At 50.5% G+C, this 18532-nt stretch overlaps 1 protein-coding gene across 6 annotated transcripts in view; it reads right to left on the reverse strand.

Moving 5' to 3' along the window:
• Nucleotides 1–883: 883 nt before the first annotated feature.
• VASH2 (vasohibin 2) overlaps nucleotides 884–18532 on the reverse strand; it is a 39946-nt gene continuing 22297 nt past the window's right edge. For all 6 annotated transcript variants that reach the window (XM_025877807.2, XM_073900200.1, XM_025877806.2 and 3 more), the window contains 3 exons: nucleotides 17588–17969; nucleotides 16272–16387; nucleotides 884–2427 (listed from right to left, as the gene is read on the reverse strand). In XM_025877807.2, the coding sequence (XP_025733592.1) occupies nucleotides 2358–2427; nucleotides 16272–16387; nucleotides 17588–17969 (568 nt within the window). In that variant the 3' untranslated portion in view covers nucleotides 884–2357. The remainder of the gene's footprint in view (nucleotides 2428–16271; nucleotides 16388–17587; nucleotides 17970–18532) is intronic.

Here is an 18532-nt window from a genome sequence, read left to right on the forward strand (position 1 = left end):
GAGGGGGGTAAATTGTGTCATGGTTTTGTTTTGTTTTTGCCTTAATATCATTTTAATTAAATTCCTGCACTAGAATTTAAGAGTTTGGTGCCTTTCTCACATCTTTCAGAAATCAACGTAATTCCATAGGCAATAAAAATAGAATGAAAACTAAGAGCATTTTAAATTACTTTTCATGTTTCTGTGACTAACCCTGGCTCTGGGGGACTGAATCTTAAAATCAAGAAGTGAGTAGGAAAAAGATCAGGTTACTAATTGAATCACCAAACCAGCTGGCGGTTTTAAGGCTTATAAATCAGCATATTAGAACAGTTTGTGTTCCTATCCTTTTACCCTTTTTTGTGGGAAAACAAGAGGCTATGCAACTAATGACATTGTATATTTTGGAGGGGACGGTACTTACGTAATCCTTGGAAAATCCTATTCCAAGCTCTTAGAATGACTGCAGTGGTAGAAGTTGTATACTTATTAGAGATAATAAAGTGTCAGATTGATAAACATAAGATACATACATCTTGTTTTTCACAGAGAGAGCTGTCAGTATTGTTTTAGAACGAGAATGAATTGACTAATTGAAATACTTCAGTACATGTGGCCATGAGGCTGCAAATGCGTTTGCCTTATGAAGAGATACAAAGATAAACGTCATCTTAAACTGGAACTGAGAATACTATTCTTAAAGTGATTAAGTTCAGAATTTTTAACTTCTGTATTTTAATTGAGATGTATACTTACTTGGTCCTTTTCACATAAAGGACACTAAACTTCCTTCTTTTTCAAGAAAATACGACTTTCTATTAATGCCATTGAGTTTTAGCATAGAGTGAGCTCATGCACACACGGCCGAGGGATGAAGTCACCTTCAGTGGTTTTACTGGTAAAGAATCTCAGTGAGCAGATTATTTTTCTACTCCCCTTTCTAAAATCACCTTCAGGCAAAGAAAGCCAGAGAGGAAGCCCTCAACTGAGATAACACTTCTGTTGACTAGCAGACTTCACTTACATCTGCGCGTCGGGCTCACGAGTTGGCACGGCCGTTGAGCTACAACAGATGAAACGGAAGCATGCTCTTGATGTTGATAACATATAGACTTGGCGGGTAGAGTTCCTCTGTGCGGTCTGCAGTCAGAAGTTACACAGATACACTGTCTTTCACGGACTCCATCACGCTCTAAGATGGAACACTGTACCTGAAGACTTTTCCATTTAAGAAAAGGTTCTGCTTCGCTAATTCATCGCATTTTCCAATATCAGTTCCTAAATGTCATGAAGTGGTACTTAAAAGCAAGGGACTGGAAAGGGATCACATCGTGCCACACTTGGTCTTAATATAAGACATCAGAACACGTCTCTGACAACAGTGAGTCCTTCAGAATCAAGGCCTGACTCAGAGTTTAAAAATCAGATGGCACGTGAACAGAAAGGTTAACTGGTTCTCAAGACTCTGCTGATTGATTCCTGGCCTCTGCCTTTCTGAGTGTGTGATTGTCAGAGGTAATTGCAATACTGCTAAATGTGTGTCACAGTGCCATGACCTCTTGTGCTTTTTTTGCTGGAGTTTGCAAAGTTTAAATGTTAGTGACAGAACACAGACTACCTTCTGATCGTGCTTTTTGTTTTGAAAGAACAAAAAACCGCTGTCAGTGAATACTTTAAGAAAGATTAAGAAAGAAGTAACTCCAAGATCCTGGAAATAGTTTCCCGTATTGCCAGAAGAATTTCAGTGCTTTTTAGTAAAACACTTGATATAATACCTTAACTCCCATTATGTGTGTACCAGGAAAAAATTCCAAACTTTGTGGAGATCCCCATTGGAAATATTGGGGAAACAATACAAATAGAATTAAAAAAAAAAAAAACCATTAAGTTTGCATATCTGATGTCAAGATGCTGAGGTAATATTGACTGCTTAAAAAAAAAATCCCACCAATCTTTGCCTCTGTTATTGCTGAAAAAAGACATTAATACTGGCTGAGTTACCTTACTATATCAAAAGTAGGAGGGAGGGTTTCAGTAACATACACTACTGGTGAGGAGGCATCATGTTCAAAAGCAAGTAAACAAAAAGTAGGTCAATGGGAAGATAAAAAAACTACAGTTACATATTTCCCTTTCTATCTGTAGTGAGGGAGATAGTCCAACCCCGGTGGGGTTTCTTACTTCAGCCTTTTCATGGTGGCCCCTTGGTGAATTTCAACATTAATTGTTACCACCCACTCAGATTCCATGTCCAAGTGAATCCTTAAAAATAAAATCCACAGGTTCTCAATAAATAGTTGCAGTTCCTCCTGAAGATGCTGGGGTAAAGTGCAGAGAGAAGCACCATGGAAGCCCTCTTGCTGGCTGATATGGCTTGCCTAAATTCGGATTTGGTAGCCCACCTCATTCAGCGTGCTGAGGTCAGCTACCTTCTCAGGCAGTGCAGGCCTAAGGGTCAAAGGAAGACGGTGGGGGGGAGGGGATGGGATAGAGAAAGATCACTTAGTATTTGATTCAGAGAACTCGACTTTGTTCTCCTGACCCTTCAGATGCTTGCCCCCAGCCCACCCTCCACCCCCCACCCCCACATCTTGGGTTCCCAGCTTGACCTCGTGTTCTCAAGTCCACTTTGATGGGATGTAGGGAACATTTTCACAGGCTTTTCAACGTAGAGCTGAAAAAAACTGACAGGTTGCTGAATGAGTTTGTCCAGCTTGAAGCCTGCATTAGGTCACACTCTAACTTCTGAAACCCAGTTACCTGTAAACCTTGCGAAGGTCTAAAAAAGTCACATGTAGTCCAACAGAAATAAAAACCTCAGCCAGACTCTCCTTGAAACCTTGGCTTCCTGGTGCTTCTGCCCTGGGGGAAACCCAGCAACTACAAGACTTCTCAGGTGCCAGACTGGCACGGAGAGATGCTTGGCTATCTTTGATAGAGGATTACTCTTCCAGGCCCCAGTGCATAAAATTGGGGCGGATCCTTTACAACCCATCGGAAAAAGCATGTCAATATGGAAAATCATTCCGTGGCAAATCCTCTCTTCTCCCTAAATACATTTTCCAAAATACTAGTAAGCATTTATATGAGGTCATGTCAGAAAGTACTTCAAGCTGGAAAAAGAAAATCAGTCAGCGCATCACCTGTCTTCAATAAAGACATTTCCTCAATGATTTCCCGATAAAAGTACGCCCAAGCATTCTCCCGACTTCTCTCACAGTTTTTCCATTTCTTAGCCTCCTACCTTCTCTGGTAAAAGAGAACGGGGCTTATAAACCAAGTTGAGCAGGTTCGGTATGCCTAGAGAGCTCTAATTCCAAAGTTTCACATTCAGCCATTTTTACCAACAGACTGAAGATACTTTTAGGCTACACATGACCCTTGTTGAAGTGTTTGAAGAAAAGAGACCAAAATGAAAATACAACGGTTTCTTGGTTTATCATTTGAAGGGTTTCCTAACGGCAAATAATTTTCCCCCGGCAAGAAGGTGCTCCAACTCACAGAGCCAGAAATCAATAGCTAACTACTGTCGAGGGACCGCTTTAAAGACACGAGGCTCAAATTTTGGCAACAAGTTCTACCACCTACATATTACCATTCTCTCTCTGTCTCTCTGTCTCTGCCCACCTCCATCTCCTCTTCCCTCCCTTCTTCATCACCCCTCCCTCCCTTTCCCTCAACAGCCTCTGAACATCCCCTTTGAACCTGATTATTCAAAGTGGTCAAGAAACCTTCCCTGACTTGCTACTTGGCATTACTAAGGAACTTGCAAACTTAACCCATCTCTGTGTTGCACGAGGCTGATTTCCCAGCGTGACCATGTGCCCTGCTTTACTGGTCAGGAATCGTGCCTCTCGTTCGTGTCTCTGCTCATGGTGCCCGGGGTGCATAGATGATGCTGACAAATATGGCCGACAGAGGATAGACGTCCTGGGACTTGGTTGCACGTAGACCCCTGCTCACTGTACCAAAGAGCTCAAGGCTTCTGACCTTCGGAGCGATGGTGTCCTCCAGCCATACGTGCCCTAGAGATCGGCCATTCCCTATCAACAGAGCCACTGGTAGAGTGGACCCCGGGGACCACTGTGAGGACCATTCTTGAGTGGGCAGCTAATGGGAGCACACTTCCGCCTGAGGGTTCAAACTTAAATTTATATCTCTGCCCTAGCCCTCAGCCCGCTAACGTGGAGAGAACTAGGGCTCTTGCAGACAAGTCCGGTTCAGAGTCCATTTTTGTATCTAATCCATTTTTTTCTTTTTTTTTAATTTTTTTTTTTTAAGATTTCATTTATTTGACAGAGAGAGAGGGAGAGAGACAGCACAGAGGGAGAACCAGGCTCCCCGCCGAGCAGGGAGCCCGATGTGGGACTCGATCCCAGGACCCCTGGGATCATGACCTGAGCCGAAGGCAGACGTTTAACGACTGAGCCACCCAGGTGGCCCTCTAGTTCATTTTTTCAAAAAGCCTGACAAAGAGTCTGTTTTGTTTCCTTGCCTGAGGTGTGTCATCTTTTCAAACAGCAAATATGGGACTTCCTCCTTCACGTAGACTCCCCATAAGTTAGCATCACTCTAAGGCAAATGTGGGTAGGAAGGCAAATCTACTTCTCCCCTCCTCCATGTGCCCCACTTTTAGAAAATTCAGCAATCAAAAAAAATTCACTTGCCGGAGGACAAGCTTCAAGCATCCCTCTGCATTCCTCCCTTTTTTTTTTTAAGATTTTATTCATTTATTTGAGAGAGAGAATGAGAGATAGAGAGCACGAGAGGGAAGAGGGTCAGAGGGAGAAGCAGACTCCCTGCCGAGCAGGGAGCCCGATGCGGGACTCGATCCCGGGACTCCAGGATCATGACCTGAGCCGAAGGCAGTCGCTTAACCAACTGAGCCACCCAGGCGCCCTAGAGCAAGGGTAAGAGGGGCAGAGAGAGAGAGAATATCCTTTTTTTTTTAAGATTTTATTTATTTATTTGACAGAGAGTGAGACAGGGAGAGAGGGAACACAAGCAGGGGGAGTGGGAGAGGGAGAAGCAGGCTTCCCGCCGAGCAGGGAGCCCAATGCGGGGCTCGATCCCAGGACCCTGGGACCATGACCTGAGCCAAAGGCAGATGCTTAACGACTGAGCCACCCAGGCGCCCTATTCCTCCCTTTACAAAAGGATTAAATGGGGGGTCATTTCCTGGAACAATTAAAATATAATTTCCACACTACCTTTCCTGGCAGTTGAACTACGTGCACATTTGTTCCTTATCCAAATATAAATCCTTATCCAAAGGACGTGTTCCTCATCCAAATATAAATCATATTTGTAGTGAATGGATTTTTTCTTTATCTGATGCTTTTAATGATCTCTGCGGGGCAGAGTCTGTTAGTTGCCCCGCCACATCCACTCTCCCCTTTCTGCCTTAGTACAAACCCGCTTTTCAGCCGGGCACAGAGTTGCCAGAATGCAAACCACGTTTCCCAGCCTCTCTGAAACCAGTCAGGCGTCGGACTAAGTTGTAGCCACTGAGATTGACGTGGAGGTTACCAGATACCTCTTCCAAAGGCAAGAAGCATGTGCCCTTCGTGGGTTTCCCTGCTCTCTCTCCTGTCTTGTGGAAGTGATGGCTGGAGTGTGGCCCCCAACGTGGGACACCGAAGAGGCCCAGCAGTAAGACACCCCCCACCGCCTCTGTTGAGCCACTTTCTCATCCTGGTGAGTCCCGGCTAAGTCCTAGCTTCACCCCGACCTTACCTGCCACCGAACCTGATCCTGACTGGGATCGTGTCCGTCCGTTAACTCACTAATACGACGCCAAGTCCGATGCCAGTCATGGTGGGTGTCGAGTGGGCCTGAGGAAGGCTCGCCTGGGGAGTGAGCACACGTTCCTAGCAAGTTCTCTAGAATTCCGCTCGGGAGAAGGAGCCACACCCTACACAAAGTCCGGGGACTCATGTATAAGAGTCTGTCTTCTTCCCCGGGGCCCTGCACCCCATGCAGGACCTACGCCATGGCGGCTCTTCACATCTCCCATTGTCCGTCAAGAGTAAGCAACAACTCGTGCTCAACAAGAGGATCCCCGTTCCAGGGCCCTTTGCAGCACACAGCTGTGAGCTCACCCCGTTCACCCAGTTCGGGCACCTTTCTTCCCGACCTGGCCTCTTTCTCAACACCGAGTTACACGTCTCCTCTGAAACTCTAAGAAATATGCTGCCCTTCCCGTGTGAGACTAGCGCTAGTGAGACACCAGCCTACCATGGTTTCCCGGGTGGGGGAGTAGATCTGCGCTGACCTATTTTCTCTCCCTCAGTCCCCGGACCCACAGCGCCTGCTGGGAAGTCAGCGGCAGGGCAGGCTGCAGGCTCCAGGGGGCCGAGAGGAGGACAAACCCCAGCGGCCCGGCCCTGGGACGTGGGCTCACCTGGGATCGCTGCTGCAGCTAGCCGCCGGCATGCCGCCTCCTCAGAAGCCGGTGTTCGCCCACTCACCTAACTCGCTCTCACTTTGGAGCCCATCAGCCCTGAGGAAACGGAATGTTCACCACACTCTTCAAAGTGTGTGTGTTCCCAAAACTTTACCATTTACCTTTACCCTTGGTCTGCTACTGGTTCCCTTGAAAACAGATGTACTTTAATTCAGGGGGTTTTCGGCCTCCTTTTTTCTAAACCTTTCCATAGCACCTCCACCAGTCACTCCCCCTACCCACCCCGGCGGGGTCTTCCAGGTGCTGAGAAATCACCATTATAAATAGTTTCCATTTAGTTGGCACTTACAAGGCACCAGGCATTGCTCTGAGAGGTTTACAGGGATTAACTAAGTGTCACCATAACCTGATGGGGTTGATAGTGTTCCTACCCATTTTACAGAGGAAGAAATCGAGGCACTGAAAGTTAGGGAACCGGCTTAAAGCAAAGTCACATGTTTAGCAAGTGGTGGAGCCAGAACTCCTCCCCAGAATCTAGAGCTCGTGCCCTTAACCATGAAGCAAACGGACCCCATGCTCCCGCTCCCCACACAAAGCATCCTCCCAAGCATCGAAGGATGACACCACGACCACTCCTGCCTCTGCATCCTGACACGGGATGCCCAACCCCATGTCTTGCCGTCCCTCCACGGTCCAACCCAAACACCACTTCTCCCGCAAAGTATCTGACTTCCTTCCCTCACAACACATTACTCCTCGCCGCTGTGTGCTAGGGCCTTTTCTCTAGTACATCTGCCGAAGAACCCTGCAGGTTCCTACTCCTTAGACCTGCCTCAGAGACGGAACAAATTGAGAACATGGATCCAGTCCATTCAGCTAGGAATCCCTTCTGTTGAATAGCCTGTTCTCAGTTAAACCTGGGTCAAGTTCTCACTGACATGTAAATGGCGGATAGGGTTTCATTATGTTATCTTTATCATGGGATATTTTTAACAACGTCCTAAGCCAGGAGTTCGAGTCACCATGATGACATTCTAAGGACTGACAAGTTTTCCTGCACAGGACAGAATTTATCCTACCTGGGAGAGCCGCTTGGGGAACCTGCCTGCTTTGAAAAGCTGAATGTGGATCTGCAAGCACAGGGAGCTGGAGGGCTTCCAAAGGAAAGGGACTAGGTGGTCCCCTTCCTCTGGAGCCCACCCGTCCCCCCCCGCCCCTACGTATCCAGAACCCAGGGAAGAACAAAAGGCTAATACTGCCAGAAAAGGATTCAACCGAGATCCCCGATCCCCGGGGAGCTGCCTGAAAGAGGAAACCCTTTTCTCTCCCAGTGCTGCTGGCTGCAATCCCCTGGCCTGGCAGAGGGCAGAAGTGGGTTATCACAGCCTGCCACCTGCCTGTGGGCCTCAGCCAGAAATCCTGCTCCGTCCTGGCCAGCAGCTCATCTCAGGGCCAGAGCCTGGGTGAGCCTGTGCGTGAAGAGACTTCTTCCAAGTGCTCCCCTGGCTATAATTAGAATTCTGCAAAGGGATTTATTTTTAAGAAACACAAGCACCAGGATGATGATTCAGCCAGATCTGCACTTGCCCAGAACCTTTCATCAGATCCACGCTTATTCTTTTAGACCGAACCATCAATGTCTCCAGACCCCTCCCTAGTCCACACAAGGGAAACATCTCCAAGGATTTCCTAGTGAAGGGCTTTCAGAAGGGCCGCCTTCTGTTTTAGGGGAAGCAGAGAAGGGAACGTTAGGTTTCCGGTTAACAGACTTTGTAGAAGGAAGGTGGGGGGCGCTTCTCTCTGCACACAAATGGATAATCCCGGCCTCGTCTGTTGTCACGTAAACATATCCAGGGCGACTTAAGGCGACGGCGTGATGGCCTGGTCTCAGATGTCCCCTTCACCCCAACCTCAGGCATGCATTCCTGGAGCCAGCTACAGCAGAGGCATGCATTCCTGGAGCCAGCTACAGCGGAGGCATGCATTCCTGGAGCCAGCTACAGTGGAGGCTGTTCAGGGGGCAGGTAAGTTGAGGGGGACAAGGCGGTGGTTCCATGGAGAAGGTATTCTATAGCAGGAAAACCTTAGTTTTCCATCCTTGTGACACATGGTGGAAATTCACACTCGGGCTTTTTTTTTTAAAGTAAGCTCTACATACAGTGTGGGGCTGGAACTCACGACGCTGACATCAAGAGTCGCATGCTGTACTGACTGAGCCGGCCAGGGGCCTCCACACTCTAGATTTTCAATGTGATCTTTTGTTCCCGGTAGCTGGGAGTAGATATGGGACTTTTAGTTTTTCCAGTTTGTCTCAATCTTAAATGGCTTGTGATTCGTTGACTTGATCCGAGTCCTTCCAAAACCTTGACAGTCCGGGGCGAGTGAACCATCTCGTAGGTGGGCAGTGGCACCTCGAGTCTCACACACAACCTGAGGCAACCTCAGTGTCCAGGGAGAGCTTGACTAGATTCTGTGTTGGTGTCAGTGAAGCCACAAGGAACCTCAGAACCAGAAAGTTCATGGCAGCATGTTGGGGACCCAGTGGGGACATCATGTCCTAGGGCTGAACATACCAGCTGGTGTGTGTCTGTGTGAGACTGGGTCTAAGAAAAGAAGCAGTAATGCGGAAGGAGAGCCTACAGGCCTCCCCCCAAGCTCCAGCCCCCATCCCTTTTCTGCCCCTCTGACTAAGGCCCGAGTCTGGGGCACCCCTCCCCTCACTTCTCAACCCCCCGCCCCCCTCCCCTCAGCAGCTGCTGGGGAGCAGGGTCAGTAGGCCTGAGTGGCGGCTGGGAGGGGAGAGCAAGGCTCCTTCAACTTGCTGGCTGCTTACTCACCCACAAGACTTCATTAAACAACACTTTGTGCCAAGTACCTTGTAGGTCTCGGGGTTACACCAGGACAAACAGCGGCTCCCGCTCTCCCTGGACCCGAGGTCCATTCCCTTTCTTCTGATGGAAATTTGCCTCTTGTTTCTCCCGTATGAGTAGGATACACTTTGGGGACACGGCCCATCTACGTCCAGTTCAGGGCTGCCTGATTGGGAGGCATGGGCCACCCATTTATTCATGCTTCTTACTCCTGTGTCCCCTGAGGTCACAGCCCCAGAGGGTGGGCAGTGTGCACGCCCATGTGTTCACCCACTCACCCTCATGCACAAACATGCCCAGGAAGACCAGGTTAGCTCTATTCCTTGTGGGCTCGGGATTCTAGAAAGGGATATACAGTAAGGATGCAACTCTAACACGGACCTCTCGGTCCTCAGTGTTAAGTGTGTGGGACAGATTAAATCAGGGATGGTGCTGGCCCAGCATTTACAAGTTCAAGCAGAGACCCCATGCCTTCCTCTCTTGTCTAGTCTGGCAGGAATCAGGTCAGGCTGGGCCCCGATTTAAGACTTCTGACCTGTCTGGGTAGGCCTCAGTTGGAGGGCCACAGGAGGGGGGACTGGTTCCTTCCAACCTGTCACTGTCATTCCAAGCCCGTCCTGCTCCTCGCTCACACTCCCTACTTCCCAGGACAGTAGGTACCCTGCTGGCAGGTGCAGGGCCGACAGCTGAAGCTGCTATGCAAGCATAAGAGATTCGGCTCAGCAGAGACTCTCCAAGCCCTGCCCCTTCTTTCAAGGCCTCCAGAGGTAGGAGGCTCTGGCCAGAGACCCAAGAGCCACAGGCCACTGTTTGAGATTCCAGGGCACAGCCTCTTCCCCTTGCTGTGACAGAGAACCCCTCTAGAACCCCCCAGTGGTGTCTGACCTCCAGGAGGCTCTTTGCTCACTCAGGTCAGGAGGTCTTTGCTGATACGGCTCATCATCCATCCTGGTTTCTCCAAGCGTCCCCAGGGACCCCAGACTCTCTGAAATCCCAGGAGAGCTAAGCTGAGAAGTCCTTTGTCTGGGCTTCTAGAAGGAAACTCCACATCATCCAGGAGGCTGACTTCTCCCTCTCCTTCCATAACCATTCTACTTCTCTCTCTCTCTCTCTCTCACTCTCTTTTGCTTCCCGTCTACTTTCCTTGCTAAGGAAATTATCTCCTTTTCACCTTTGGGGACATTTTCTCATCTGGAATGGAAGAATGGAATGACTTCTTGGGCCTCGTTCAAGGTATCTTCAACGTGATTAGACCGTGGAATCAAACTGATTCTCTATGACCTCATTATGACTTCGTGGCCTCACTCGGGCAACTGCCTGGAGGCATCGTTGTGATCCTTCAAGACAGAAGGGAGCAGCAACTCCATTGTCTAGCTTGGGGCCAGCAGTGAAAGGAGACCTTATCTAAGATGGGGCTTAGTAACCTCTGTGACCCTGAGGGTCTCCAGCAGGGTGAGCTAAGCCCCCTAGAGCCACAAACCGCCACAGAGACAGATGACCAAGAAGGGAAATCAAAGAGGGAAAAAAGGGAGGAAGAGAATCATAAATAGCAAAGAAGAGCAGTGGAGGGACAGAGGGACAGTGGAGGGACAGAGGAACAGAGCCAGAGAGCGGAGAGAGAACAAAGACGTTCTCAGGGGTCCTTAGGGACTCCTGCCCCACTTGAGAAGAACGCTCCACGTGGTCACTCCAATTGGCATGAGCTGCTTTCATGCTGACACGGGCAGCGCCGCCAGAAAGCCGCCGTCCACGCACCCCTACGCTCCCGGGTTGTGGCCATAAGCAGTAAGCCAAGACGTGTGGGCTGTCAGGGACAGAAAGGACCCCACGGAGCCTTCGTGGTTCTGCGTAGGGGAACTGTTGGCATTTTAAGTGGAAAGGTTCTTAATGGGGGAGGATGAGCTTTGCAGGAAGTTTACCATCCTTACCCCCTCCCTGGGATCTCTCATTATAATAAGCAAAAACCTCCCCTCGGCCCACCTCATTTCTAACCCTCGTCCCCTAGGGTGTCCTGGCTGCCGCTGAGAAGCGAGCGGCAAGGGGACCGAGGCTCAGCATTGGGAAGCAGTTGGTAGAAGTTCACGCAGGCCTTTAAAACGTGGGTCTCAACCTCGATCTCCTTGTCTCTTTTAGAACCACAGGAAACAATTTGACTGCTCTGTGTAGAAGGTGCTTTAAACACTCCTAGGGGAGCAGAGGATGACAAAGGACTGGTGGGTGGAGGGTGGGGGAGTCCATTTCCCTCTCGAAACCTTGCCCTGAGCCGACACCTCGTACAGCCTTTGCTGTTTGCCCTCCCACCCCGCTGACTCTTCTGTCAACCCAGTGACACCGATCCTCCTTTCCAGAAGGATTATTCAGACAAGTGCGAAAATGGAAGGAATGCAGAGCTAGAAGTAGCTGCAGCTGTAGGGGTGAGGTCGGCAGGGATAGAAAGCCACTAAAATTATCCCAGATAGAAGGGGGCTGGGGCCCCACAGCTGATGGGCCTCTTGCCTATTATGGTAATAGTCCACCCTTTGGGCCACTCCCAAGCCTCATTATATGGCACCCAACACATTTAGAAATGATCTGATGGCCTTATGTAATGCTGAAAAAAAATAACACAGTGACAGAGCCACCCAGCCCTTCCTAATCCCAGCCATTCTACCGTAGGATGCCCAGAATTTTGGTGGAGTTATTGGGTCACAACCAGATGCGTCCCGTTCTCATTTCCTCACCAAATCAAGATTACCTGGAGAAAAGCCTGCTTGGTGAAGGCCAGGGGTAGAAGCTGAGAAGAGGCTCCCCTCCAGAAACACCTCTAGGAACCAGGGTGTCCTGAGCTCTAGTCTGTGGCAATGGCAGAAGCTGGGCTCTGGAGGGGGAGGGAGGGGCTTGGTGCTTCTTGTCCTCCCTGTCTCACGCAGCCCTTCATTTTACTTTCAACTCTTCCCTCTCTGTCCCCTCGAGCCCCTGTGATCCCCGACCCAGCCCTGCAACCCAGAAAGCAGGATTTAGGAGGAATTAGTAACACCTTGTAACACCTCAGTCCACTTCAAACTTCAGCCACGAAGTTTGCCCTCTAGAAACCCGTCCTGACCTCCAAACTCGGAAAAGAAGGGGCTTCAACTACCGAGGATGGCCACGGTCTTCCCGGATTTGCTCATACGACATGGTCCACAGGAACCCACAAGCCACCTGGGCTCCCTTGATGGTCAAACTCTTCCAAAGCCACCCCGCCCCAGCTGTGAAAAAGAAAATCCCTAAGACCTGATCCGCTAGGGAGAGCTGATGGAGGGAGACTCCTGGGAACCAGTGCCGTGCCCGGGGGAAAGGGCTGCGGGGTTCCGGGGCTGGTCGCAGCCACCCTTCGCCGTTTTGGAAAAATTTATGTTTTCACTGAACCACGAACCATCACCTCTGTGCTCCTGGGGCCTGCCTGCTGGGGCTGGGATCAACTTCGGGGCGTGGAGGGACGAGGGTGGTGGAACGGAACCCCCATCTTCCTGCAGGTCTTCCTTCCTGACCCCTCCGGTGACTACTGCCCACTCCTTACTGCCTTTCTCCCCATCCCTGGGCCCACTTCCTGCTTCCGGCCACCAGGAGAGGTGAGGGTGAGTGGGGTCCCGACACTAGAAAGAGGCTTTGCGGTCACAACTGCGGCAGTCTAAGAGCTGTCCTCTGTAGGTGCAGGTGTGGTCCCTTGCCTTGGCTGCGTGACAAAGTAGCCAGAGATTAGGGTATGGGCATGGCCTGGGCGTGACCTTACACCAGTCTCCCTACCTGGCCCCTAGGAGAATGACCAGCCAGGCTCCGACCAGCGTGTCTTCAGTGGAGCCCAACCATGGGGGTCAGGCCGGGGTCACAACCCTCTAACTTCACCCCAGCACCTCAGGTTCCAGAGGCCCAGGCAGGACTGGGCGAAGCTGGGCCCCGGAATCACACTCGGCCTCCTCCGCCCCCTTCAGCAGACCCAGTGCCTGCACCTTGACATTCTGTTGTGTTTTTAAAGCCAACCCCCAAATCAGTTCTTCCATTCTGACCAATCCAACCGTGGCTCTCCAAGAGCGGTCCCTGGACCAGCAGCATCAGCCTCACCTAGGAACTTGCCAGAACAGCTGGTCCTCGGGCCCCATCCAGATCTGCTGAGTCACAAACACTGGGAAAGGGGCCCCGAAGTCTGTTTGAACAAGCCCTCTGGGGATTCTGGGCTTGCTGAAGTTTGAGAACAGGGTGTAGGATGCTTCCATCTATCCTCAGCTGGGCCCCTGTGCTGCGTGCAGCCCCTTCTCCACCCTGCGCAGATAACCCACCTGCTCCTGCTCACTCCCGCCCAACGACGCACTTCCTTCACCAGCAGGATAAAAGCCACTGAATGCACGGTCTGTCAACTTCTACATCCTCAGCTACCTGACCTTAAACTCTCCCTCATTTCCGCGCCCCCTTCCTTTGCTCCTACGATCTTCACAGCTGGCTTCTGCAGGTACGGACAGGCCCCTCACACTCCTGAGCCTTCCTCTCTGCCTGTTCCTCCCCCATCTCCTGTTCTGGTTCTTCTTCCTCCGGGCTACTTAGGGCCTGACAGCGCTTCCTTCCTTCCTCACCGACTTATCCAGCTATCGCTTGAGCTGTCACTTCTAAGTAGATGGTTCTGATGTCATGATCTCTATTCCTCAAGCTCCAGATCTGCATTCTCAGCGGCTTCTAGGATGCTCCCCCGGGATGCCTGAGAAGTGGCTCAAATCCCCCAGTCCAGGCTCCAGTGCACCTTCTTCCCCTACTGTTCTCAGACCACCAGCACCTCGCATGCCCTCTGACTTCTGTCTCCACAGCCAGTGTCTGAGATCTTGTTGGCTCTCCCATCCCTGGGCACTCATGGGAACTTTTTCTGGTTAGAAACTTCACAGTCCTTGGACTGCAAAGTTCCAGTGGATGCAAACAGAACGGATGCGACATCACTGGTCCGAAACCCCACATGGCCGTCCCGCGCATCAGTCCGTCAGGTGGCACGCTCAGGACTCTCTGGTTTAGAGGGCAGAGCGGGGCTTTATCGACTGCTCAATGTCTGCTGCAGACTGCGAGCTCCTAAGGGAAGACTTCGCCCTCCTGGGGCAGCAAAGCTAACCAATCAGAGGAAAGGGCCCCTCCCCTGCTTCGTGAGTGACCAGATTGCCACTTCTGGGTTGCTGGCTGCATGCTTTGTGACCTTCTGAGAAGGGTTTACATATGCACAGTCCTCTGAGACAACTGTTACTTTGTTCAGGGACGCCAATGAAGGGATGACTGCATCAGAGAGGGGGAGAGCTAGGGTTACGGTGAAGGTCAGGGTCAAGAGGCAAGGGTGGTGGTCAGCATCGGAGGCAGGATTCGGGTCAGAGGCTTCTGCAAAAATCTGAAGTCATCTGCTCTCTAAAGGGACAAAGCCATGCTGAAGCCCCCCTGTTCTCCAGCTTCTCTTGCTGCAGGAGCTCCCCAACCCGCCCCCTTCCTCCTTCCCCTTTCCAAGCCTGGACCCCAGGCATCTTAGCCAACACCTTTGGCTGTAGATTCTGCACCCCGGGTTCGGCAGTGGGAAGTAGAACGGGAACAAACAGGGAACCTTCCTCAGAACTGACACCACTTCATCCTGTACTGTTCTTCCAAAGACAGAACCAACACTTCCATCCCCCTCCCTCTTCCCAGAGCCAGGGGACCTGGGTTCCAGCCCCAGTCCCATCACGGACCAGCTACAACAACAGCACAAGATGACAGACCTGGTTTGTGTTCTTGGTTCTTCCTTTGACAGTGAAAACAAAAACTCTCCCTTCTTACTCTACAGGATTGATGTGACAATAACGACATGCTTGTGTTAAAGGCAGTTCACCATGAACAAATCGCTCTCACTATGTCTTCTAAGTTGATCCTACAACTCCTTGAGAGAGAGGCAGGAAAAAGGTTTTTATCCTCTTGGATGAATGAGCAAAGTACGGCTCCTGAAAGGCTTGCCCAGGCCGCAAGGCTACGGGGCGGCTGAGCTGGGGCTCACCCCAGACCTCCGGGCGCAGTACCACACCGTCCCTGGCTCGGCGAGAGCCTCCTGTGACCCGGCATGCTGCTGGTATTAATAAAAGTGGTATTCTTTCCTGCTGTGTAATTATGGCCCAAATACCTGCCAGTGGACTATCACTGGTTACTTTGGGCCTCCTCAGCTTCTCCAACCTGTCATTTCTCAAGTGAGTCATTTTGACCTAAGAAGCAGGCGTGGGGGGCGCCTGGGTGGCTCAGTCGTTAAGCGTCTGCCTTTGGCTCAGGTCATGATCCCAGAGTCCTGGGATCGAGTCCCACATCGGGCTCCCTGCTCGGCAGGAAGCCTGCTTCTCCCTCTCCCACTCTCCCCTGCTTGTGTTCCCTCTCTCGCTGTATCTCTCTCTGTCAAATAAATAAATAAAATCTTAAACAAAAATAAAAAAAGAAGAAGAAGTAGGTGTGGAATCACTGACCTCGGGGCTAAGACGGGGGAGGGTTGAGTCAGCAAGGGAGAGGAGGAGCCTGCGGGTATTTCTGATACCATGATCCAAAGAATGATTGTGATTTCTGCCGGGCACAGAGGGCTAGAGGGTTTTAGGAGAATTTCCTCAGTTCTAACAATCCCATCTTCTGGCTGAGGGAACTTGAGCCCGGGACGTTTACATGACAGGCCTCACGTCATGGGGCTCACAAGGAGCTGAGCGGGCCCCAGACCCAGGCTTCCTAAGTCTACATGCCCTGCTCCTCCCACGAGGCCAGGATTTCGGGGTATCCTTCATCTCTTGTAGTCTGGAGCCTGTCCCTTCATCTGAGTCTACAACTGGCAGGCAGCGGCCGCAGAGCAACCGGGGTCATGGGCACAGTGGATCCTTCTCCCCAAGGGATGCCCCCTGAACAAGGGGTGATGCTCTCAGAGATCTCCGCCTGCTTCAGATGCCATGCCCAGGACACACCTTCGTCCCCACGGGCCAGGACAACCCCACAGATGCTTGTGTTGGGCCCCGAGCCGGGGAAGAGAAAATACTCACGACTTGTCTCTCCTGCCGAGCCGTCTCGGGGGGCTCGCCTGTCTCCTTCGGGGGGACAGGGACTTCCCCCGGCTTCTCACTTGGGTTGGAGAATGGGCACTTGCAGGTTTCAGGATCTGAAGGAGACGTGAGGAGTTACCACACTGGGCCCGAAAGGAAACCACCCTGGTGCCTTCCTGCAGCATCCCTGCCCCCAGCCTGCCGTGATCGCGGGGCTTAGGGGGTACCGAGCTGGAAGACCTCCAATGGGGAGTCCTAACAGATGATCCTTGCTCAGTCTGCACTGGCGAGGAGCAAAGGACCGCCTCCCAGAGGCTGAAATGATTACACCGTGCCCCCTTTTCCACAGCAGAGAGGCAGAGCCCCATGCCTCAGCCTCTTGGGGCTGCCTCCGGGTGCTGGGGGCTGTCTTGTGAGGGCAGAGTCCCACCTACGTTGCCCCAGAAACCAGCTTGCTCTTCCTCTGACTCTCCCACCCCACACACAGGCACAGAGCAGTTTCAGTTTCTCAAGAATCTCCGTTCCAGCTTCCTCAGGGTGAAGAGGACAAGTCCCCAGGCACTAAACAGAACCAAGCCTGAGGTCAGCAAAATCTCTTTCCACTGTGGTCCTCCATGTACACACAGGCTCCCTCTCAGTGACCCCACAAGCCCTGGAGGGACAAGGACAAGCAGGCATGATGTCACCATGTAAGTGACATGGGAGAAGCAAGAGGGGCTTATGAGTATAGATTCTATGAAGCCAGCACAGTGAATGATTCTTTGCTATTGTGATACCAGGTCAGAATTTTATGCCAAAATGCATAGCAATGCATAAAACAAAGCAGAGACATGATGCGACTCTGCAAAAGATTATAAGAAAGGGTGATCCGCTCATCCTCCTGAGCCCAGGACCTTCCTGGTTTTAAGTACTAAAGATGTCATGTCCTGGGCATGTTTCAGGCAAACTGGAATGACCGGTCACCCTATTATAAAGACCAAAACAACAAAACAAAATGAGAGCTTTAATCTAAAATGACTAACATTTTAGATTTGATTTCATAGAAGGATGTACATGCCAAGACATCGCTTAACTGTAACATCTAAGTTGACTTCAGCTCCAGTTTTTGAAGTAGTCTATACAAAGAGAAACTTTAATTGTTCATGTCAGATAGCAAATGATTTCTATTTTTTGTTTTAATAGGATGGCTACTAAGCAAGATAAACTCAAGAAGCTTTTGACCATCCCAGAAACATGGGGCATGAGGCAAAAGGGAGACAGACGGAGGTTGGGGATAGAACTCTCCTGCATCACTCATTTGCCTTCCCAGCACCTACCTTCATTCTCATGTCCCTGGCATATTTCTCCAGTTCCTTCCTTATGTCAGCCCTCAACATCTTTGAGACATTGAGGACCAGCTGCTTCCACTCAATGGGCTGAAAGCTATGAGGCTCGTGGGGGACATACAGCCCAATCTTGACCTTCTTCACTGTGTGCAGGTACTTCTTGTAGGAGTCTTCAAAGTCAAAGATGAGGTCACTCAGAGTCCGAAAGGTCAACGGCTTGTCCATCAGCTCAGCCCTTCGGCTCATGCCCAGCGAGCCATAGTGGCCATTGCAATAAATCCCCAGCACAACATGGTGAAAGTAGTTTCCTGAGAAGTAGGTTTTAAAGCTGATGGGGAATCGCTCGATGGAAGGCTGTCCATTGGTTAAGTATCTTAGACCATCTGAGTCAAGGAAGAGAAGGGAGGCCTTGAAAATTCAGAGCTTGGACTCTTCCCAGGGAGGGAAGTGCCCCAGACAGGCAAAGTAAGTGTCCATCCCTCTGCCTCTGAGGCCCATATCTAACCTATCCAGACTAATCCTTTTAGAAAGGATTCACTTGATATCTTTGAATACTTATTATATGGTGCATACTGAAGCCAAATTAAAATAGGACAATAAGAAAAACTTGCCTTCTACTTTAGTAATTAAATAAATGCAAAACAAAATCATGGCTTTCCCCCCTCCCTTGGTTTTCTACAGGGATGATGAGTATTAAAGGCTTTTTTTATGTAATCGGAATGACGTTCTCAGACATTAATTCTGGCTGGAGTGTGTGGGACAGAGCCAGAATTGAAGGCCTCTGCAATGTTCCAGGAGAAAAATGAAAACCAGAATCAAGCCAAAGCAATGAGATGTAAAAGAAACAGACTGGGGCGCCCGGGTGGCTCAGTTGGTTAAGCCTTCAGGTCTGCTTCTCCCTCTTCCCCTCCCCCCTGCTTGTGATCTCTCTCTCTC

Source organism: Callorhinus ursinus, unplaced genomic scaffold (assembly GCF_003265705.2).
Source record: "Callorhinus ursinus isolate GAN/ISIS: 27379988/994484 unplaced genomic scaffold, GSC_fseal_2.0 scaffold13, whole genome shotgun sequence".
NCBI classification, from domain to species: domain Eukaryota; kingdom Metazoa; phylum Chordata; class Mammalia; order Carnivora; family Otariidae; genus Callorhinus; species Callorhinus ursinus.